The following is a 22,927-nucleotide window of genomic DNA, read 5'->3' on the forward strand; positions in this document are numbered from 1 at the left end:
CAAACCGCGTGTCCAGGCTTTGCCTCGCTCACTGCCGAGTCTCTTCATCTCACGTCGAGGTCCCCTGGGTCCGGTTCAAGTAGTCAGGCCAGGGGTTCGGCCGTGGGAGCCCGCAGTCTGCGGCAGCCCCCCGCGCGCTCCTCCTGCTGCAGCCGCCGAAGCGGCCGGGCCCAGTGTGGCCTCCAGGGCAGCGCGAGGCTGTGGTGGTCCAAGACAAGGCGCGCCAGGTCGGGGCCGCCAGCTGCACTGCCCAGCAGCAGGTAGTCAGTGCCAGGCCGGAGGCTCAAGCAGCCGCAGGTCAGATCGGTCCGGGGCACCCAGGCGTCCTGGGTGCCGCGGCGCACGGCCTGGGCGCGCTGCTTGTACACGGTCAGTACACGCACTGCCAGCCGCCGCCACGCGGGGCCTGCCGCCACAACAGACCCCAGCACCTGTGCGCGGAGAACTGCAGGGAGGGGATAAGTCAGGTGTGGGCCACGGGGGCTGTAGGGGACCTCTGGAATCCTGGGGAGGGCCCGGGATCATGACAGGATGGAGTGGGATCTTGAGCTTTTTTTAGCGGTGCTGACAGTGCTTCTTCCCAACAGCACTGGGGTAGTCTCTCCAGGTGGTGCTCAGGGGCTGGACCCTGGGCTCCCAGGTTCCCACATGTAAAGCTCAGCCACTTGAGCCATCTCCCCTTGATACCTTGACTCTTTGGAGGTGTGGAGGGGGTGGGGCTGTGATAGGAGGGTGGGGTTTGCAGTTTATGGGAGCGGGTAGGTCTGTATGTGGGCGGGGTTTGCATCGGAAGGTGGGGCCATGTGTGGGCGGGGCTATGGAGGAGAAGAAGGGGAAATCTGTCAAATAGCGTTGGTAACACTAGAGGAGAGGGAGCCAGGTGCCTGGGAGGTATAGGCGGGGCTTATGGGGATCACAAAAGCAGTGAGGGCAGGATTACTTAAAGTTAGGACGACCCTATGGGTGAGGGCTGGGAACAAGGCAGAAGAGGTGGGTTAGAAGATATTTGGAGGGGCTGGAGAGATAGCACAGCGGGTAGGGCGTTTGCCTTGCACGCGGTCGACCCGGGTTCAAATCCCAGCATCCCATATGGTCCCCTGAGCACGGCCAGGGGTAATTCCTGAGTGCAGAGCCAGGAGTAACCCCTGTGCATCGCCAGGTGTGACCCAAAAAAGAAAAAAAAAAAAGAAGATATTGGAGGCGCTGGAGTGATAGCCCAGCGCGTAGGGCGTTTGCCTCTCACGCGGCCGACCCGGGTTCGATTCCCAGCATCCCATATGTTCTTCTGAGCACCGCCAGGAGTAATTCCTGAGTGCAGAGCTAGGAGAACCCCCTGTGCATCGCCAGGTGTGACCCAAAGAGGAAAAAAAAAAGGCAAAAAAAAAGGCATTTGGAACAGAGTCCTTGAAAAAGAGGGGTATAGTGGAAGTAAGGCTCTGGGATGAATGGGGGTGGGCGGGAAATCAGGCAGACGGATGCCAGTCCCTGGAACCTGATTAAGGAAAATGTACTTTCTTTTCTTTTGGGGCGGTCACACCTGGTGTTGCTCAGGGCTTACTTTGCACTCAGGGCTTTGCACTCAGGAATTACTCCTGGCGGTGCTCAGGGGACCATTGGGATGCTGGGGATCAAACATGTGGTGGCTGAAAGCAAAGCACACGCCCTACCCCCTGCATTATGGCTCCGGCCCTAGGCAAATGTACTTTCTAGGGGATTGAGGGGAGACCTTTTGGGGGAGGACTCTGGCTGGTAAACTGGAGTTGTAGGGCAGAAAATCCTTGGGCCTGCAGAGAACCAAAATACTGACAAGGTGAGGGGTTTCTGGGGCCTCACCTTGGTGGGGAACAGGCTGGGCTGGCTGGTGGAAACTGAGAGAGCTGAGTAGCCTGCAGTCATTAGCTGGGGGTCAGCCTTGCCTGCCACCCTCTCTCCGACCCCTCGAGTCAATCATTTTGTTTAGCAAATGTGAGAGGACCTGGGAAGATGATACAGCGGGGAGGGTGCATGGCTGACCAGGGACAACTCCCAGCACCCTGAGCCCTCCAGGAGTGATCCCTGAGCACTGTTGGGTGTGGTTCCAAAACAAACAAATACATGGGCAAGGCAATGGGAAGGGGAGAGGGAGCCAGAGACAGCAGTGGCCAAGAACTGCCTCCAAGCTGGGATCCTGTCTCCAGGACGGAGTGTGCCTTAAAGCTTGGTCACTGATGCTTTTGTCCCCTGTGCAAATCCCAGCCCCAGCCCCAGCCCATGGGCACTCACCGTAGTCCTGCTGGCAGAACCGCCCAAGGCTCATGTGCACGGCGCTGGCTGGGCGGCTGCAGTGCAGCTGGCACTGAGGGTCTGGGGAGGGTCGGGGGAGGCTTGCACCTTGGTGTTCTGTGCCTGCCCACCCCCTACATTTTCTTGATTGACAGCCAAGGTGTCCAGGACCCCCCCACACCAGATCGACACCTGAGTCCCAGTCACCCCGTCCCAGTCCCCCAGCTCCTAGGACCGCTCCACTCCAGCCATCTTACCAGAGCTGTAAGCACCCAGTGGGGTGGCAGTGGTGGTCCCGGCCTCTGGGATTCCTGCCAGAGATCCAGGGTCACAGTGACTCCTACGGCCCCGCCCCACATGGCCCCCTCCTCCACCCCCCACCGACTCTCCAGAGGAATCATTTGGGACACACCCAGGGGTGCTGAGGGCTGACTCCTGGCTCTCTTCTCAGGGATCATCCTGGTGGGCAGGGACCCTGTGGGGTGTTGGGCTTTGAACTGGGGTTGGCCACATGCAAAGCCAGTGCCTTAGCCCCCGTGCTAGCTCCTTGCCCATGAACCCTGCACCTGAAGCCTGAGTGACTGAAGAAAAACAACAACAAAATGAGTGGCTTTGCTGTTCAGGCCCAGGGCGCCAGGACGCCCTTCTCCTAAAAACAAAGGAGTTTCCCTTGGCCCCAGCCACTGGCCATGAGCAATTAGGGATCCAGGCACGTGGGATGTGGGGGGCTCCTTCCAGCCCCTGGGAATGTGACCCCCAGGACTGTGTGACCCCTAGGACTATCTGACCCCTAGGACAGTGTGACCCCTTGGGACTGTATGATCCCTTTGGGACTCTATGATCCCTTGAGACTGTGTGACCCCAGGACTGTGTGAACCCGCCTAGAATTATGTGACCCAGGGCCTGTGTTAGCCCCCAGAACTGTGTGCCCCCAGGATTGTGTGACCCCCTTCCTAGGACTTATGACCCCAGGACTGTGTGACCCCAAGATTGTAACCCCAAGACTATGTGACCCCAGGACTGTGTGACCCTGTACTCACTTTGGCAGGGCATCATCGGGGAACGGCTCTGCTGGAAGCCAGGGGCGCAGCGGCTACAGGTGGCACCGGTGACCCCGATTTTGCAGGCGCACTGCCCACTTGTCTGGTTGCAGGTGCTGCCCGTGGCCCCGATTGGATGGCACTGGCAGGCTATGGGTGGGGAACAAGTTGGGGGTAGGGGTGCCTGGGCCTCAGTGGCCCCCTCCCCCAGATGTGGGCGTCCAGACCCCCAGCTCCTCCTCTGGGCACCCACGTTGGGCCTCAGGCCTTACTCACCCCGACAGGCCTTGCGGCTGGTGAGTGGCTGCCCGGGGTCCCTCCAGAAGCCAGGCTGGCAGTAGTGGCAGTGGCGCCCTGCTGTGTGGTGGCGACAGCGCTCGCAGACACCCCCGCTCTGGCCCCCCGACAGCCGGAAGAGCTCTGAGTTGAACCTGCAGCGTCGGGCATGCTGGTTGCAGGAGCAGGCTGGGAGGGGCAAGGCAGGGCGCAAGTCAGCCCAATGCACCCCCACACACACACACACACTCTAGCCTCCTCCAAAGCCTCCTCCGGCACCTTTACAATGGGGCTGGGGTGCACTGGGGTCACTGGACAGGGGCCTGCAGCTGAACTCCATGGGCATCACTTGACAGAGCCCCTGAGCCACAAGATGTGTCCACAGCTCAGTCTTTGCTGTGGAGACTCGGGTCATCGATCTGGTGGTGTCTCTGTGTGCAAGTATGTGTCTCTGTGCATATGTGTGTCTTTGTGTGCACGGATTTGCCTCTCAGGCAGCAGCAGACGTGACAGCCCTTCTCTAAGTCCTGGTCCCAGGCAGACTTCCTGGAGAAAGGGGCAGCTCCTATCTGGGCCGCTGTGTTGGGGAGAGGCATGAAGTGGGGTCCCAGACTCACGCAGGCATGGATGGGGGTGCTGGGGCGTGGCAGGCCGCCAGGGCCGGTCGCGATGAGACGGACGGCAGCTCTCGCACCCGGGGCCCGTGGTGTGGTGGCGACAGCGGCAGCGGGGTGGCCGGGTGCGGGCAGCACAGCGGGCTGCGTGGCCGTGACACTGGCAGCGACCCCTCACTCTCGCTGCCAGCAGCCCCCCTGGGGCCCCCAGCTCCAGGCGGAGATCACTGGCCACCACGCGGGCTTTCAAGCTGGAAGCGGCTCGGAAGGTCACTCGCTCTGGGCCTCCCAGAGCTCCGGACCACGGGGGTCTGCGCCACAGAGCCCTCCAGGGGCCTCCCGGGGCCCAGGCTGCAGACAGCACCAGGCTGGGGGGTCCTGGGGAGCAGAAGCGCAGGCTGACGGAGTTCAGAAGAAAGGTGCCCCCCAGCTGCAGTGTCAGACTGCTATTACAGGGGTTCTGGGGGCCAAAGCGGCCCTCTGCAGAAAGGGAGCAGGCCTGGGCGCAGGACACCACCAGGCCAGCCAGCTGGGTCACCGGTGGGAGGCAGAAGCGGGGACGACCCCCTGGATGGTAGCAGGGGTCAGCGATGGCCCAGCCCAGAAGCAGCGGCAAGAGCACCAAGATCCGGGGCATGATCCCAGCGGATGAGAACCTGGGGGACAGGACGGGAGTGACCACCCCGCCCCCGCCCTCGCAGGGCTCTGTGAGGGACCCCTGTAGTCCACCCGCCACCCCAGACCCCTCCCAACTGTTTGGAAGCGAGGAAAATAGTCCCATCTGGGGAGCGTTACTGTTGACATAAGCTGAAAGGGAAAGAACGCAAACCAAATCGAGAATTCTGCCCCCGCTAAGCCGGAGCTTAACACCCCAGGGCTGTCTGTCAGTGTGGGGCGAGGGGTGGGGGCACAGGCAGGGGCATCAGGGCCAGGCATGGGGGAGGAGCCAGACAGGAAGCGCAGAGATGCAGAAGGGCCCATATCCTGGGTTAGGAGCTGGGGAAGGAAGCAGGGCACCCCGAGTTCATGGGGAGTGGGGGTGTGTTCAGAGATGCCCCAGGGAGCAGGACACCTGAGAGTCTGAAGCCCCCTCCCCCAGCGAGGGAAGTGGGGGTCCCCACCGGGGATCAAAAGCTAGAGAGGGCAGGGATCTAGGGATCTGGCACAGCTCTTTCCCATATGGGGACTAACCTTGTTCTCCACACCCAGAGGAGGGGATTATGGCCAAACGGCACAGGCCCCCACCCCAGCCTCCTCTCCCCCCCACCCCCCACTTAACCCTTTCCCGCCCTGCTGCAGAGCCCCAGCACAGATGAGCCCTGTGGTGGGGTAGGGAGCAAAATGTAGGGGGTCAAGGAGCTGGGGTTCCCAAGGGCTAAGGGTGGGAGGAAACCTGTACTGGTGTTTCTGGGGACTTTCTGGTACTCTCCCCACACACCTGTCCTAGTCCCCAGGGACCAGAACCCCCATGATGTCCCTGTCCTGCAGCCCCCAGGCAGTTTGGGGGAGAGCGGGTGCTGAGAAAGAACCAGAAGTGCCAGAGCAGGGACTGGGGATGAGAGGGCCAGCAGGCCAGCGCCCGGGATGGTGGGAGTTAAGAAGCTCCCCCTCCCCCCCTCCACGGCTTCTCTGGGCCCCCTTTCTTCTCAGACCCCTGGCTCAAACTTGAACTCTGGCTGGAGCTGGAACCGGGGGTCATGAGACTCTTTAGGGGAAGAGAGTGGGTTCATATAGCCTCCCACTCAATTTCAGCCCACCGCCCCAGTCTCCCCACTGCCCTGACCACATGCAGACACCCCCACCCCCAGGCAGGCACTGCCCCCCAGAGCCAGGGCGCCATTTTGCCTGACAAGCATCTGCCCCGAGCCTCAGCCCAGCCAGGCCCAGGACCTGGTGTCCAGGAGTGGTGTCCAGGGGACCCACATCCTGCTCCTCGAACCCTGAGCACCTGCCGTTAGTCACACAGTGTTAGGAGGCCCCAGGTTCCCTGCCCCAAGGAGCAGGCTGGTGCCATGGGACAGGGCTCCCCAGCACCAGTCCTCGTTCCCATTCTTTGCATGCAGCCACCCTGCACCCCACATTGACTGGACCTGCACCCACAGAGCGGGAGAAGAGCGTCTGGGCTGTCTGCGTCCCTCCTCGGCAGGAGCTGGTGGCCTGGACGCCAGGCAGGGGGAGTGGCCACCCGCAGGCCCCGGCTGAATCCATCCCCCACACACACTCCCCGCCCAGTCCCCTCACCCCACCCCGAAGGGACCCTGCCCACTACTGGGCCCTCCCAGCCTATGGGGACAGACAGCACCTGTTGGGCCCACAACCCTGAGCAGGCTGACCTAGGAGACTCACCAGGTAGGACGGCCAGTGTCTGGGGGTCCCCACTCAGCTCAGACTTACCCTGCAGCTTCCCACTAACTCCCAGCCCAGGGTAGGGGCGGCTCAGCCCAGCACATGGCGACCGGGTGGGGGAGGGACTGGCCTGAGCAGGACTGGGCTCTCTTGGGGACCCTGTGTCAGGCCCTCCCCTCTGGGATATCCTGGCAGCAGGGGCTCACTGAGGGTTGAGGGTTCCTGGGGGAGCCGGACACCCTGGGAAAACTTTAGTTCTGATCGCTTTGCAGGGAGGCAGTGAGAGGGGTCTCTGAATCCCAGAAGCTCTGGGGATACAGAGAGGAAGCAGACACGCCCCCCCTACCCACCCACCCAGGACCAGAGCTCATGCGTCCATGGTCCCAAGAACGTGGCCCCTGAACAAATTTACTAGAAAAATCACCTTCCCAGGAGCTGAGACCATGGCAACTCCTGGGGGTGCGGGGGGGGGGGCGCTGATTCTCTCAGACGCTCTGTCCAGAACCTGCTTGCTGGGCGACCACAGCCTCAGCTCCTCCACATGAAACGGGGGGCTGCCCCACCCCCAATCATGAGCAGGAACTGAGCTGAGAGGAGGAATCAGGAATCAGAGGCCGGAGCCGACTTGGTGGGAGACTGGGCCTAGAGACTGGGACTGGAGCAGTAGCACAGCGGGGTCAACGCTGCCTTTTTTTTTTTTTTTTTTTTTTTGCTTTTTGGGTCACACCCGGTGATGCACAGGAGTTACTCCTGGCTCTGCACTCAGGAATTACCCCTGGTGGTGCTCAGGAGACCATATGGGATGCTGGGAATCGAACCCGGGTTGGCCACGTGCAAGGCAAATGCCCTACCCGCTGTGCTATTGCTCCAGCCCCTCAGCGCTGCCTTGCACGCAGCCAACCTGAGTTCAATCCCCGGCTTCCCCTATGGTCCCCCCAGCATCACGGGAGTGGTCCCTGAGCACAGAGCCAGAAGTAAGGCCCGAGCACAGCCAGGTGTGATGCAAAACAAAAAGACTTGAAGAAAGAGAGACAGCCTGAGCAGAGAAGGAGAGTACTGGACCTCTAAATTCAGGCCCCCACAAGATGAGGGAGATGGAAAATGAATTTCCTTCTGTTTTTATGTTTGTTTTTTGTCTTGGGGGGGGGGTGCTCAGGCTCTGTGCTCCGGGATCACTCTCACTAGGGCTCCAGAGAGCATACAGGGTTCCAGGAATTGAACCCCTGTTGGCTCTGTGCAAGGCTAGCGCCCTGCCCACTCTCTTATGGCTACAGTGCCTGGATTCTGTTCTGGAGATTGGTAGAAAGTGACCAGTGGATTGTGGATTGTGGATTGTGGATTGTGGGGGGTGGTCACAAGGACAAGACCCATGGGTCCAGGGGCTGGATCGATAGTACAGCAGGTAGGGCGTTTGCCTTGCATGCGGCTGACCCGGATTCGAGTCCCAGCATCTCATATGGTCTCCTGAGCACCACTAGGAATAAGTAATTTCTGAGTGCAAAGCCAGGAGTAACCACTGTGCATCGCCGGGTGTGACCCCCCCCCCAAAAAAAGGCCTGTGGGGTCCATCCTGGCAGGAGCTGCCTAAGACTCAGGTATTTTGCTGTGGAAGGAAAAATGCCGGGCAGTTCAGTAGCCCCCTGGCGCCCCCCCAACTTTCTTCCTACCTTACCTGGGACTAGAAGTTTCTTAAACTAAAGGGCCCTTTGCTCCTCAAGGCCAGCAGCCTGAGGAGATGAAACTCCTGAAGACTTGTGGGGGTGGGGGGAGTGGGTGGGAGGAGATACTGCTAAAGTAGAAAAGAAACAATTTCTAGGGGGCTGGAGTAATAGCACAGCACAGCAGGTAGGGCTTTTGCCTTGCACGCGACAGACTGGGTTCGATTCCCAGCATCCCATATGGTCTCCTGAGCACTGCCAGGAATGATTCCTGAGTGCAAAGCCAGGAGGTAACCCATGTGCATTGCTGGGTGTGACCCAAAAAGCAAAAAGGAAAAAAAAAAAGAAAGAAACAATTTTTCACCTTGCAAGCGGCCGACCCTGATTCGAATCCCAGCATCCCATATGGTCCCCTGAGCACCGCCAGGGGTGGTTCCTGAGTGCATGAGCCAGGAGTGACCCCTGTGCATCGCTGGGTGTGACCCAAAAAGAAAAAAAAAAAAAAGAAACAATTTCTAGAAAGAATCATGGACCTCCCCACTCCTGTAACGGGAATGTGGTCTCAGTGCTCTCTTGCGGTCATCTTAAAGCAGGTTACTGCTGTGCCCCGTGTCCAGCCTCCAATCCAGGCGCCCCTGTTGGCTGCTGTGTGACCTAAGGTCAGAGTCTGCTTCTCTCTGTCCTCGTCTGTTTCATAGCACGGAAATGCTCCTTCCAGGCAGCAGAGGTAGGACAGCGAGGAAGGCACAGCCTTGCATGCTGCTGAACCCCCCCCCCACACACACACCAAAGCCTGCCAGGAGTGGGGCTGGAGCAATAGCACAGCGAGTAGGGCTTTTGTCTTGCACGCAGCCAGTCCGGGTTCGATTCCCAGCATCCTATATGGTCCTCTGAGCACTGCCAGGGGTGATTCCTGAGTGCAGAGCCAGGAGTAACCCGTGTGCATCGCTGGGTGTGACTGGGTGTGACCCCCCCCAAAAAAAAGCAAACCAAACAGACCAACAAACCAAAGCCTACCAGGATTGATCCTTGAGCACAGAGGTAGGAGTAAGCCCTGAGCACTGCCAAAAAGGTAGATTGTGAGAAGCCTGTATGTCAAATTCTGAGAACCAGACATGTTCCAGACTGTGTCCCCCGCTATGGGATGCAGAGACATACCCAGCCCCCCGGTGGGGTAACTGCCCCTGCCACATGGCCCCAGATAAGACAGGTCTGAAGGGGCTGGAGCCATAGCAGAGCGGGGAGGGTGTCTCTGTCTTGCACTCGGCCACCCAAGTTTGATCCCTAGCATCCCATATGGTCCCCTGAGCACCACTCTGAGTAATTTCCTGAGCACAGGGCTAGGATTAACTCCTGAGCACTGCCTGGTGTGGCCCCTAAGCAAACCAAATGGCAGGTCTGCAAATTGACGTGGGGGGTTGCCCCCTGCTTTGAAGGAAATGTCCAGGTAGGAATCCCCGGGAGCCAGGACAGTGACCAGTACCCCAGGTGTCTCCTCAGCCTGGATGCACATTTCTTTTTTTTTTTAAATTTTTTTTTCTTTTTTGGGTCACACCCGGTAATGCTCAGGGGTTACTCCTGGCCCTGCACTTAGGAATTACCCCTGGCGGTGCTCAGGAGACCATATGGGATGCTGGGAATCGAACCCAGGTCAGCCACATGCAAGGCAAACGCCCTATCTGCTGTGCTATCGCTCAGCCCCTGGATGCACATTTCTGGGAAGGGTGGGGGTCGTTTTAGCTGTTCGAGGCCAGGAGAGGGAGCCCCAGGGTTTGAAGGGCTAGTGGCTGCAGTGGGTAGGTTCTTTGGGCAGTGCCTGAGCAGCCAGGGACCAGTCTTGTCCAGGATCTAGGGGTGTTTCCACCAGTGGAGAGGAAGGGAGCTGGAGCAGAGGGTTGGGTCCCCTGTGACTGTGGTCGCAGGCGTGGACTAGTCTCTGGGAGGCGGGAGCTGCTATACATGGACCCCCCACTGGGCCCCCAAAGGCTCTCCACATGGACCCCCCACTGGGCCCCCAAAGGCCCTCCTAGCTTTGTCCAGACTAGAAGGAGGCCGCTACCAGGACAGCCGATAGGGGGCGCTCAAAGCGCGGTGCAAAGAGGAAGGTACTTCGGGGTGGAAGTGGGAGCGAAGGGGACCTTTGTGTAGGGTCGGTCTGGTCCCGTTCCTTGAGAGAGGGCTGCCTGGGTCGGATCTGGGGGTTCCAAGGGAATGATTTGAGTCCATATCTGGGACCAGAGAGATTGTACAGAGCTCCAGGCTCGTCCTACAGGCACCCGAGACCCCAGAGTTCAATGCCCTGGACCACCTAAGATTCTCTGAGCACCATCAGGAGTAACCCTTGAGCACAGAGGGAGGAGGAAGCCCTGAGCGCCGCTGGATGTGACTCCCCCACCCCCACCTCATTGATCCCAGTTGTCAGAGCCTGTAGTGGCCTCCGTTGAGAGGATTAAGAATCTCTGAGCCTTGGGGCTGGAGCGCTAGCACACCGTTTGCCTTGCACGCGGCCTACTGGGGTTCAATTCCCAGCATCCCATATGGTCCCCTGAGCACTGCCAGGGGTAATTTCTGAGTGCAGAGCCAGGAGTGACCCCTGTGCATTGCCGGGTGTGACCCAAAAAGCAAAAAAAAAAAAAATCTCTGAGTCTGGGGTTGGACCTATAGCACAGCGGGTAGGGCATTTGCCTTGCACGCAGCCGACCCGGCTTCAAATCCCAGCATCCCATATGGCTCCCTGAGCACCGCCAGGGATAATTCCTGAGTGCAGAGCCAGGAGTGACCCCTGTGCATCGCCGAGTGTGACCCAAAAAGCAAAAAAAAAAAAAACACAAGAATCTCTGAGCCAGCAAAGCTGCTGGTTTAATACTTGGGCAGATTAATGGCCATGCACTTCTGGGTCCCTTGGCACAAGTCTGAGATCCTGGCAGAGTGAGGGGCCCTAAAGAACTGGGTGAGTCAGAGAGCGAGGGACACTTCTAGAAGCTCTGCAGGTGTAGTGCAGGAAGAACACCTCCAAACATCCCTTCCTCTGACCAACAGTCCCCAAACACCACTGTGTGGAGATCAGGTGGAGCTTGCCTGTGACTGGCTTAAAGAACTGGAGCTTTTTTATTGTTGCAGTGAAAGAGAAAGTAGCAAGGACTCCGGCCAGCTTGAGGTCAGGGGACCCAGGTTTTGTCCCTGCCACCCCATCTCTCTGGCCCGGTTTTGTGATCTTGTGATTTTTCTTCTTCTCCTTCTTTTTCCTCTCCCTTTTCCTCCTCTTCCTCCTCCTCCTCCTCCTCATCTTCTTTGTCTTCATCTTCCTTTCTTTTTCCTCCTTCTTCATTACTAATAGCTGAGCTCAGGAGACTGTACAGGGTGCTGGGGAGCCAACCGGACTGGCTTCATGCAAAGTAAATGCCTTACCTGCTGTACTATCACTCTGGTCCTCTTGTTTGTTTTTATTTTGGGGTCACATCTGGCAGTGCTCAGGGTTACTCCTAGCTCTGCACTCAAAAATCACTCCTAGTGTGCTCAGGGGACCATATGGGATGCTGGGGATCAAACCTGTGTCGGCTGTATGCAAGGCAAGTGCCCTACCCGCTGTGCTATTGTTCTGGCTTCACTCTGGCCTCTTGATCACTCTTTTATTTTTTTTTTTTGTTTTTTTTGGTTTTTTGGGTCACACCTGGCAATGCACAGGGGTTACTCCTGGCTCTGCACTCAGGAATTACTCCTGGCGGTGCTCAGGGGACCATATGGGATGCTGGGATTTGAACCCAGGTTGGCTGCGTGCAAGGCAAACGCCCTACCCACTGTGCTATCACTCCAGCCCCTTGATCACTCTTTTTATTGGAGGGCAGGGAGTTGGGCCACACCTGGAGATGCTGAGGGCCTATTCCTGGCTCTGCACTCAGGAATATCTCTGGCAGTGCTCAGGCAGTGCTCAGGGACTATATGGGATGTGGGGGATTGAAGCTGGTTTGGTCGTGCACAAGGTAAGCACCCTACCAGCTGTACTATAGCTCTGGTCCGCTGGATTAATTTTTTTTTTTTTTTGCTTTTTGGGTCACACCTGGCAATGCACAGGGGTTACTCCTGGCTCTGCACTCAGGAATCACCCCTGGCAGTGCTCAGAGGACCATATGGGATGCTGGGAATCGAACCCGGGTCGGCTGCGTGCAAGGCAAACGCCTTACCCGCTGTGCTATCGCTCCAGCCCCGCACTGGATTAATTTTTAACTTTTTCTTTTTTTCTTTTTTTTGGGGGGTCGCACCCGGGGATGCACAAGGGTCACTCCTGGCTCTGCACTCAGGAATTACTTCTGGCGGTGCTCAGGGGACCACATGGGATGCTGGGAATCGAACCCAGGTCGGCCGCATGCAAGGCAAACGCCCTACCCGCTGTGCTATCACTCCAGCCCCTGGATTAATTTTTTTTAATGTTTTAATTAATTTATTTATTTGGAGGTTTTGCTAAGGTCAGCACAGGCAAAGCCTGAACCCTCTCTTCACTTCAGGAATGACTTGGGACTGCTGAGCCCTGCCTGGAGGCCATCCTGAGCACCACACGTGTGGCCACAAACAAAAACCATACAGAATTACTGAAGAGGGACAGGAGGACCAGCGCTGGTGGTATTGGGGATTGTGCTTTGCAGAGGAAGGGCCAAGTGGGGTGAAGAAGCCTCCGAGGGTGGTGGACCCAGCTTTTCAGCCACTGGTCTAGATTTGAGGGGCCTCTGAGGCCCCTAATCACAGAAGCCTTGAAGGCCTCTGGAGCCTCTACAAGGTCCCCCTCAGCTCGACAACACCAGACACCACACCCACAAAAAGCTTCTCTAACCCCACAACTCTAAAACAAAACATAGGCGCAAGGAAGTTAGCATCTCCTTGACTTGCTTGGCTGCTGACATGTTTCCAAGTGAAGGGGAGGAGGGACAGATTGTTCTAGAACTCACCCATGTTTATCCCTGAGCGTGCTGTGAGGTTGGAGGGTGAAATCTCACACATACACACACACACGCACATCTGTAAAATAACACGCAACCCGGAGATTCTTCTTGCAGCGATTTATTAAGAGACCTTCTCATACAAACGGAAAAGAGGACGAACGAAGGATGGACGAAGGAAGAGGAACCAGGGGGGAATCCACTAGCTACGCAGCTTCTCTCCATATATACCTCTCGCTGCTTGTTTACGCCCAAGTGTCTGCAGCTGATAGGCTAGTTACACCTTGTGGGCGTGACAGGACATCCTGTTTTCTTATTAGGAGTTATTTTCGAAGCACGGTGAAATTAACAAGAAACAGGTGTTGTTTACGGAGCACGGTCCTGTGGAGGCTCTCCACACACATCTAACATGCTCACATACATTCACTCACATACTCTACACATATCCCCTACATGTTCACACACATATACACCCACATGCTCACACATACACACATGTTCACACACTCATAGTCACACACACGCAGTCACATGCATACATACCTACACATATGCACACGCACTCACACTCACCCACATTCATACACATGCTCACACACACACCGACACTCACACACACACTCCCAGGCTCATACATACCCAAACTACACTATAAACACAAGCATAGTCCATGTGTGGTTACTGGTGTTGCCAGATTTAGGACGCGTGGCCCAGGACCTGCGGTCAGGTGTCCTTCCTTATTCGATCAGCTGGCAGTGCTCATCTCCCTGGGGATGTTTGGGATGTGCAGACAAGCAAACCAACAGATCTCCAGGCAGGCCTCAGCCCAGGGACTGGAAGGACAGAAACGCCAGGGGCTCACGTCGCCGCCGCCGCCGCCGCCCCACTCCGCCCCCAGTCTCCGTCTCGAAGCCTTCCACTAGGCCAGTACCGGCCACTCATCACCCTCAGGGTTTTGGGGTTTTTTTCACCCTTAGGGGTTTAGGGTGACTGTCAAAGGCCCTTTAGCGACATTCAACAGGAAACTGAAAAAAAAAAAAATCAAGGTTTAGAACTAGAGAGCTGGTACAGCAGACAAAGCACTTGCCTTCCACGAGGCCAACAAGGATTTGATCCTCAGTACCACATAGGGCCCGCGGAGTAATCCCTGAGCACAGAGTCAGGAATCAGCCCTGAGCACCACAGGAAATGCCCCTACCAAAAACAAATAAATAAATAAATGAACAGAGGTTTATTATTTACAGGACCAGGATGCTGAGATCAAAGATCGCTGGAAAAGTGACCCCCAAACACCACCAGGTGCGGCCCAGGCACTGAAAAATGAGTCATAACACCTGAGGGGTTCTGTCACCAGGCCACGGTCAGTACAGCAGATGTGAGTGCCCATTTACGGTCCTTCAAGGTGCGGCACCAATAAGAAACTGTTCTCAAGGTTGTCTGTGAACACGGGATTATACAGGTTCTTGGTGACTCTGAGGGCTGGGTAAATTCTTCCCACAAATGGCAGAGGAGGGACGCAGGAGTGGGAGGGGCCCTTCTTTAGGTGATCCTGGAACTTTCTGGGTCTTCTAAGCACTGGGCATCTTAGGGAAGCAGCGCAGAAGTCAAAGCAGGACCCAGCTTGAGCTGCCTCTAGACTTGTTGGCATCCAGCAGGTTGCAGCCCCAATGCCACCTCCTCCAGGAGGGCCTCCCTGATTCCCACCCCCGAGGTTGGACTCCCACTTTTTTCTCATGGGGATTTTGTCTGAGTTCCCTACTAGGCCCATTCACAGTGTGCCCCTTCTCATTGGGTCATTGGCCTGTCTTCCCATTCCTAAAGGAAACAGCTGCTGCATCATGTCACATTTATGGGATGAGTTTGTGGGGTGGCTGGATTGCAGGTTTTCCTGTGGGTCTTCCGGTCTGAAGAGGGATTTAGGGATTGGTGCCATTGAAGTGCCTGCCTCACTGGGGCGGGGGGGGGGGGCGGTGGGGTGGCGAGGAGTGGGAGGCAGAGCCAAGAACATCTGTGGTTCTGGCTCTGTGTGCACTGGAGGGTGCATCCATGGGGCACTTGGGGTAGGGTGACAAGGTCAGAGTGCTCTACAGAAGTATACATTTGAATGATGAGTGAGGGCCGGAGAGACAGGACAGCGGGGAGGATGCTTACCTTGCGTGCGGCTGACCCAGGTTTAATCCCCAGCATAGCATCCCTCCCTGAGCCTGTCAGGAGTGATTCCCTGAGTACAGAGTGATGAGTAAGCCCTGAGCATGGCTAGATGTGACCAAAAAAAAAAAAAAAAGAAAGAAAGAAGGGGCTGGAGTGATAGCACAGTGGGTGGGGCGTTTGCCTTGCACACAGCCGACCTGGGTTCAATTCCCAGCATCCCATGTGGTCCCCTGAGCACCACCAGGGGTAATTCCTGAGTGCAGAGCCAGGAGTAACCCCTGTGCATCGCCAGGTGTGACCCAAAAAGCAAAAAAAATAATAATGATAATTTTTTTAAAAAAAATGAAAAACCTGGGGCTGGAGAGATAGCACAGCGGGTAGGGCGTTTGCCTTGCACGCGGCCGACCCGGGTTCAAATCCCAGCATCCCATATGGTCCCCTGAGCATGGCCAGGGGTAATTCCTGAGTGCAGAGCCAGGAGTAACCCCTGTGCATCGCCAGGTGTGACCCAAAAAGAAAAAAAAAAAAAAAGAAAGAAAAACCTGAACAAACAGAAAATGTTGATGTAAAGATGAGAGAGGAGCCAGAGGAGTGTTAGAGCAGGTAGGGTACTTGCCTTGTATGCAGCTGACCTGGGTTTTATACTTGGCACTTCATATGGTCCTCTGAGCTCTACCAGGAGTAATTCCTAATTGCAGAGACAGTAGTAAGCACGGAGCATCTCCAGGTGTGGCCCCCAAACAAAACAAAAGTAGGGGGGGTGGTGAGAGCAATAGTACAGCAGGTAGGGCATTTGTCTTGCACGAAGTCGGCCTGATTTTAATCCCTGGCATATGGTCCCCTGAACCACCAGGAGTCATTACTGAATGTAGAGCCAGGAGTAATCCTGGAGCATTGCCAGGTTTGACACAAAAGCAAACAAACAAAACCAAAATAAAACAAAAACACAGGGACCAGAGAGATAGGACAGCAGGCAGGGCCTGGCAAGTACCTAGCAAGTGGCTGAGCCAGGTTTGATCTCTGGCATCCCTTAAGGTGCCCCCGGGCCTGCCAGGAATAAATAAGCCCTGAGCATTGCCAGGTATGACCCAAAACACACAAAACAAAACAAAACAAACAAGTTAGCTTGTTTCATTTCATTTTTGGTTTTGGGGCCATGCCCTGCTCAATCCCTGAGGGTAACTCCTGTGGGTGCTCAGGGGCCCTCTGGTTCTGACCCGGGCCTCCTACATGCAAATCTGTCTCACCCCCTCTCCACTCCCAAATTTTCCATTTTAATTTATTTTTAAAACTCTACCTTTTTTTGGGGCTAGAGCAATAGCACAGGCGGGTAGGGCGTTTGCCTTGCACGCGGCCAAACTGGGTTCGATTTCCAGCATCCCGTATGGTCCCCTGAGTACCACCAGGAGTAATTCCTGAGTGCAGAGCCAGGAGTAACCCCTAACCCCTGTGCATTGCCGGGTGTGACCCAAAAAGCAAAAAAAAAAAAAAAAAACAACTCTACCTTTTCTTTTTGGTTTGGGCCCATACCTGGCGGTATGCAGGGATGACTCCTGGCTCTGTGCTCGGTGCTTTTATGCAGTGCCAGGGACTGGGACTGGGGTGAGCATGTGCAGGGGAGTCCCTAGCCCGCTGTACTGTGGCTCTGAGCCTGTTATAGTAGAGCTGATGTTAATTCACAGCACATCTGTGTTCTGAAAACAGGTGCACTGCAGCTGGGGCCGGGGGACCCCAGGAGCCACTTTGGTTGTCACAAGTTGCTGCCCCGCCTCATGCTGTTATTCAGCCAGGGTGACTGAGAGATGTGCAATGCAGAGCAGCACCCTCTTTCTTGCACCACCAGCTGCTGCATGTGCAGGGCACTGACCTGATGGTGCTTGAGGCCCACCTGTCTTCTCCACGACCATCATGAGGAGGCAGTGTTCCTTGCCTTCTAGATCATTCTACATTCTGAACTGCAGCCTCCCAATGCCACTCACTGGCCATTTTATTCTCCTGTTTTCTAGAAAGAAAAAAAAAATCAGAGTTGGTGTGAGAGGTTTGATCAGATTCAGGTTAGGTTTGGGGCTGGAGAGTTAGCCTAGTGGGTAGGGTGTTTTCCTTGCATGGGTTTGATTCCAAGCATCCCATATGGTCCGGCAAGCACTGCCGGTAGTGATTCCTAAATGCAGAGCCAGGAGTCACACTGAGTATCACCAGGTGTGACACATACAAAAGATTCAGGTTATGTTTTATTTCGCGTTGACCACACCCACTCTATGCCTCAGTTTCCCTCTCTGTACAACAGGGCTTTTGAAAATGTCTACCTCACGGAACTGTGGAGATGGGTCAAGGTGGGGTCAACTAGGTGAATTCTCACCATTTGCTAATCTAAATAAATAAATGCAAAGCTCAGAGTTGGCAAGGGCCAGGCCCAACTGGATGCCGTACACCCTCTTCCAGGCAGCTTTCCTGGCTTGCATCCAGCAGGAAACTGGGTAGAGGGGAGGAACTACTGGCCTTCCACTGATTCTTGGTAGCCAGGTAGATCCTGCTAGAGTGTTCGAGCGCCCAGGGCCAGCCAGGCTCTGGAGCTTTCGGGGTGAGTGCGGAATGAGATTTCAAGCAGCAGGGCCTCCCGGTGCCCACACCACATCCTGGCAGTTAGAAGCAGGTGAGACTCAGTGCACACACACACACACACACACACACACACACACACACACACACACGGACAAACATACACATGCACAAATACACACATCTGCAGGGCAGGAACCAGGGGTGGAGGGAGCAGAGACTCAAGGATGGGGCACCCACCTCCACTGTCCACCCCCCAGGACCCTCCTGTCCCTCCTTCGGGTGTTGCCTTAGCACCCCTGACCGCCCCCCCACCCCCCACAGGTTTCCCACCTCCTCTCCACCAGCCTCCTCCTTCTTGCCTCCCTGGGTTCCTGGAACCCTGCTGACCCTTTGGAACCAGCCTTTCCTGTACCCTCTGGGGTCTCCGCAGGGAAGGGGTGGGGGTGACTTGGTCCCACCTTGGGTTGCTACTCTGAGAGCCAAATAGAAGGCTTCAGAGGGGAAGCTGCAAGTTCTCCCCCACCTGGTTCATTTTGTCTGAACCAATTGGGGAAGATGATGGAGACAGGGAAGAAGGGGGTGAAGAAGCCAGTGCCCAGAGGAGGAAGGGCGGGGAGGAGCGCTCAAAGGGGCCAGGGGCTGGGGTGGGGCTGGGAGCGATTTTGGATGCAGTCTGGGTTTAGGGAAGCAAGGCCTGAGGGGCTGTGAGGCCTGGAGAGCTGGGAAGGACTGAGGGGGACCTAAGTGTGAGGCGAGTGGAGGAGGGGGTGCCTGGGGAGAGAGAGAAGGGAAGGATCTGGATGGGCTGCACAGACAGCCCAGGGGGGAGGGCGCCTGCCTTGCCCATGGCCAGGCCAGGTTTAGTCCCTTAATGAAGTAAGGCCTGAGCACAGCCGGCTGGTCCAAATCCCACCCCCCTACACACTAAAAAAAAGTCTCATTTTGTTTATTTGTTTGTTGTGTTTTGTTTGGAGGCCACACCAGCAGTGCTCAGGGGCTCCTCCTGCCTCTTCACTCAGGAATCACACCTGGCAGTGCTCAGGGGACCATACAGGATGCCAGGGATCCAGCGGGACTTGGCTGCATGCAAGGCAAGCACCCTCCTGCCCTACCCCCCAAGAACCAGATTTTAAGTCTCAGGATTTTTTTTTCTTTTTGGGTCACACCCAGCGATGCAGGTGAATGAGGCCAATTGTTGTTACTGTTGTTGGCATATCAAATATGCCACGGGTAGCTTCCTAGGCTCTGCCGTGCGGGCGGGATACTCTTGGTAGCTTGCCAGGCTCTCCGAGAGGGACGTAGGCTTTTAGGGCAGCCTCCAATTGCCCTTAGAGGTGTTACCATGGTTTACACCAATTTTGAACCCTATCAAATATGGTGCGGGAATAATGGGTATTAAATGTTTTATGGTGTGTCGCGCAGCCGCAAAGCAGCCACGCAGTCCGGAGAGCAGCCTGGAGCGTGGCGGTGGCTGGGTAGTGGATGTAGTGGGGGTCGGCCAATGAGGTATTTATCTGGCTTGGGTAAGGTGGGGCGTCTGGGTTTGACCCCTCCCTCAGGTGCCGGAGATTGGAGAGGCAGACAAAGGATCTTGTTTCCAGGTCTCTGTTGAACCTAGATTCAAGGTCGCAAAGTTCTGCTTACCTGGTTTTGCGGGGCTTCACTCGTGCGTGAGCTTTGGCCCAAGTGTCCGGAGAGCGGCCTGGAGTGTGGCGGTGGCTGGGTAGTGGATGTCCGACGTCCCGATGGATCTATCACATCTTCCAGAAAGGCAATGGAGAGGATTATTCACGACTTCTACTCAGATCTCTTTGACAGCCATGTCCACCTGCCCTCATACCAAATTCCACAGAATGGATATGTCGTTCCCAAGGTTCTCCCTTCTGAAATCCGACACGCCATTTCGTTGGTAAAGACGAGTACAGCACCTGGTCCGGACAAGGTCAGACTGGAACACCTGAAGAATCTGCCGCCAGTACTCATCAATACACTGGCTCAACTCTTCACACGCTACCTGTCTGAATGCAAGATTCCATCTCAGTGGAAAAACAGCAGGACCGTTCTGTTGTACAAGAAGGGAGACATCCACGACATCGGCAACTATCGCCCAATCTGACTGCTTGGGTTTGACTGTCATCTACAAGTTGTTCACTCGTGTCATCCTGAATAGAATAGGCAGAACACTAGACGAAGGACAACCATGCGAGCAAACCGGGTTCTGAAGGGGATTCAGCATGATAGACCATATCCACACAATGACCAAACTCATTTACGTTTCATGAGAGTTCAAGATGCCGCTCTGTCTAACGTTCATAGACTTAAAGAAGGCCTTTGATTCTGTTGAGACTTAGGCGATCATTGAAGCCCTAGCCAAACAGGGCGTTCAAACTCAGTATATCAAAATCCTCCTCGAGCTGTATTGTGGATTCACCACCAGGATCTCACCATTCTACAAGGAAGTGATCATTGATGTAAAGAGAGGGTTGCGGCAGGGTGATACCATTTCACCAAAACTCATCTGTGCTGCCCTTGAGAACATCATGCAACTACTGGAATGGGACGGAATGGGAGTGAAGATAGATGGTCGGCAATTACACCACATCCGCTTAGCTGATGACATCGTTCTCATAACACCAAACATTAACCAAGCGGCACAAATGCTGACCGACTTTGACCACGAGTGTGGAAAGGTCGGATTGCAGCTGAATCTCAACAAGAAGATGTTCATGAAAAATGAACTGGTCCCTGAAGCTCTATTAGCTCTCAATGGAACTACCATCTCCGAATGCAGCAGCTATGTGTACCTGGGTCGAGAAATCAACATGAGGAACGACTTGGTGCCAGAACTGCGCAGGAGGAAGAGAGCAGCGTGGAATGCATTCAAGAACGTTGAAGAAGTGGTTAAAAGGACGAAGAACCTCCAACTCCAGGCACATCTTTTTGATTCCACCGTTCTTCCTGCACTAATATATGCCTCAGAGACCTGGGCCCTTCGTAAACAGGATGAGAACGCTATTAGGGTATCCCAAAGAGGAATTGAAAGAGCTATGCTAGGAATATCATGTCTCACTCAAGTGAGAGAAGGAATCCGGAGTTCTGACCTCCGTCGACGGTCAAAAATCAGGGATGCTGTCTCGTTTGCCAAGGCATCAAAAATCAGATGGGCCAGTCATGTAATGCGATTCAGAGACGACCGCTGGACTAGAGCTGTTACCGACTGGATTCCACGGGACATCAGAAGACCTCGTGGCCGCCCACTAACTAGATGGTCAGATTTCTTCGTCAAATCCCTGAATGAACGATTTGAGGCTCTTCCTGTCCCTAGAGCAAGCAGATATCATTGGGCTGCTCTAGCTCGAGACAGGGACGAATGGAGACATTACTGGCGCCCACTAGAGCAAATCGAAGATCAATGGGACTACAAGTGATACCCAGTGATGCACAGGGATTACTCCTGGTTCTGCACTCAGGAATTACTCCTGGCGGTGCTTAGGGGGGATGCTGGAAATCCAACCTGGGTTGGCCACATGCAAAGCAAACCCTACCTGCTGTGCTATTGCTCCAGCCCCAAATCTCAGGATATTTTAAAATTTGTTTTTTGGCCACTCTCCGCAGGGCTCACTCCTGGATCTGTTCTCAGAGACTCTGTAAAGTTCCAGGGATCCAACTCAGGTGGCTGTGATACCAGCACCCTATCCAGGTACTATTGCTCTGGCCTCTTTTTCTTCTTTCAGTTTGTTTTGTTTTGGGGGACCTCCTTGGCTGTGCTCTGGGCTTACTCCTAGCTCTTCTCTCAGGATTCATTCCTAACAATCTCCGGGACCATATTGGGTAGTGGGGATCAAGCCCCGGTTAGCCATGGGCCCGGCGAGTGCCCTACCCGCTGTACTATTGCTCCAGCCCAGTGATTTTTTATTTTAATTTTTAGGAGGTTGAGACCACGCCTCTCGCTCTGCTTCCAGCCCTTCATTGTGAGTTGGCCAAGTGAATGAGTGAACCCCAGGTGGGAGACATGGGGAGCCCTGATGGAGCTGGGGGTTCAGGATGGGGGTGAGTCTGAGAGGATCCACACTAGTTCCAGGGGAGACAGCTCTAAAGGAAACGAAGTCTTGGGACATCCAGTTGGTGTTGGGAGAGAACCAGAACCCTCCCACCCCCACCCGTTGTGGGATCTTTGGTACCAGTTCTGGTGAGAAAGGGGACCTTCAATCATCCCGCTGATACACCACCTGCCCCATTACCCAGTGAGGAGGGGTCGAAGCTGGAACAGGGCTAGACAAAGTGGGCCAAGATGGACTTTTCTAGAAGCCGGGCCCCCAGTGTATTCGAGCCCTATATCCAGTTCTGTGGTCACTTATAAGCACCCACGTTCATTTTGCTGGATTGGGGTTCACATCCCTCTCCCGAGGTCCCCCTTCCCCCAACCCCCCAACGCCACTCTTCCTGGCTGCTCAGCAGTGACCCCTAGTGGTCAGCACCTCGTTTACTCACCCAACACAGGTGCCAGCCAAGTCCTCACGTCAGACCCACACACACATGCGCCACTTACTCCCCTCTGCACACACCTCTGCATGTCCACCCCACTTGAGCACACGGCATGCACCCCAGGGACTAACCACGCCCCGTTTGCATGGGCCGGTCTGGCTCGCTCCCAGGCCCAACACATCTCTCTACACACATCGTCCACCCCAAGGACACAGACACTCCCACTGGGCACACGCAGCCCCATCAGCAAAGTGAGGACCCCAGATAGGTACCCCCATCACCTCTCCCTCCACTCGAAGCCATGCCCCGCAGTCAGCTGTCCACTGCACCACCTTTCACCTCATCCTCTTCATTTTCATGGCCTCCACCCTCGTCCACCTCCAGCAGTGCATTGCCAGGCTGGAGTCCTCCTGGGCGCTGTGGACAACTAGCTAGCGCCAGGCCTCCAGCCTGAGCCCCCCAACCTCCCCCATCGGCGGGGCCCAGAGACCCGCACTCTGCCCTGGCGCAGCTATGTCCTGCACCACGGAATGGAGGAACGCTACCCCCACATCCCAGGGGGCCTACGTGCCTCTCACCCGCTTCACCGGCACCTCCTGCTC

At 55.8% G+C, this 22,927-nt stretch overlaps 1 protein-coding gene across 1 annotated transcript; it reads right to left on the minus strand.

Moving 5' to 3' along the window:
• Nucleotides 1-83: 83 nt before the first annotated feature.
• Nucleotides 84-4,829, minus strand: NTN5 (netrin 5). The gene is made up of 6 exons (XM_004619728.2): nt 4,196-4,829; nt 3,579-3,767; nt 3,303-3,452; nt 2,520-2,573; nt 2,263-2,343; nt 84-445 (listed from the first exon to the last, which is right to left on the minus strand). The coding sequence occupies exons 1-6, from the start codon at nt 4,827-4,829 to the stop codon at nt 84-86; spliced, it is 1,470 nt and encodes a 489-aa protein (XP_004619785.1).
• Between the last annotated feature and the right edge of the window lie 18,098 nt (nt 4,830-22,927).

Source organism: Sorex araneus, chromosome 8 (genome assembly GCF_027595985.1).
Source record: "Sorex araneus isolate mSorAra2 chromosome 8, mSorAra2.pri, whole genome shotgun sequence".
Classification (NCBI taxonomy): domain Eukaryota; kingdom Metazoa; phylum Chordata; class Mammalia; order Eulipotyphla; family Soricidae; genus Sorex; species Sorex araneus.

Bases quoted from the DNA above. Each gene is read 5' to 3' on its own strand.
- NTN5 (XM_004619728.2), bottom strand. From the start codon at position 4,829: ATGCCCCGGATCTTGGTGCTCTTGCCGCTGCTTCTGGGCTGGGCCATC. The intron at 2,344-2,519 runs GTAAGATGGCTG...GACCCTCCCCAG, and splicing joins ACTGGGTGCTTACAGCTCTG to ACCCTCAGTGCCAGCTGCAC. The intron at 446-2,262 runs GTGAGTGCCCAT...CCCTCCCTGCAG, and splicing joins GTTCTGCCAGCAGGACTACG to TTCTCCGCGCACAGGTGCTG.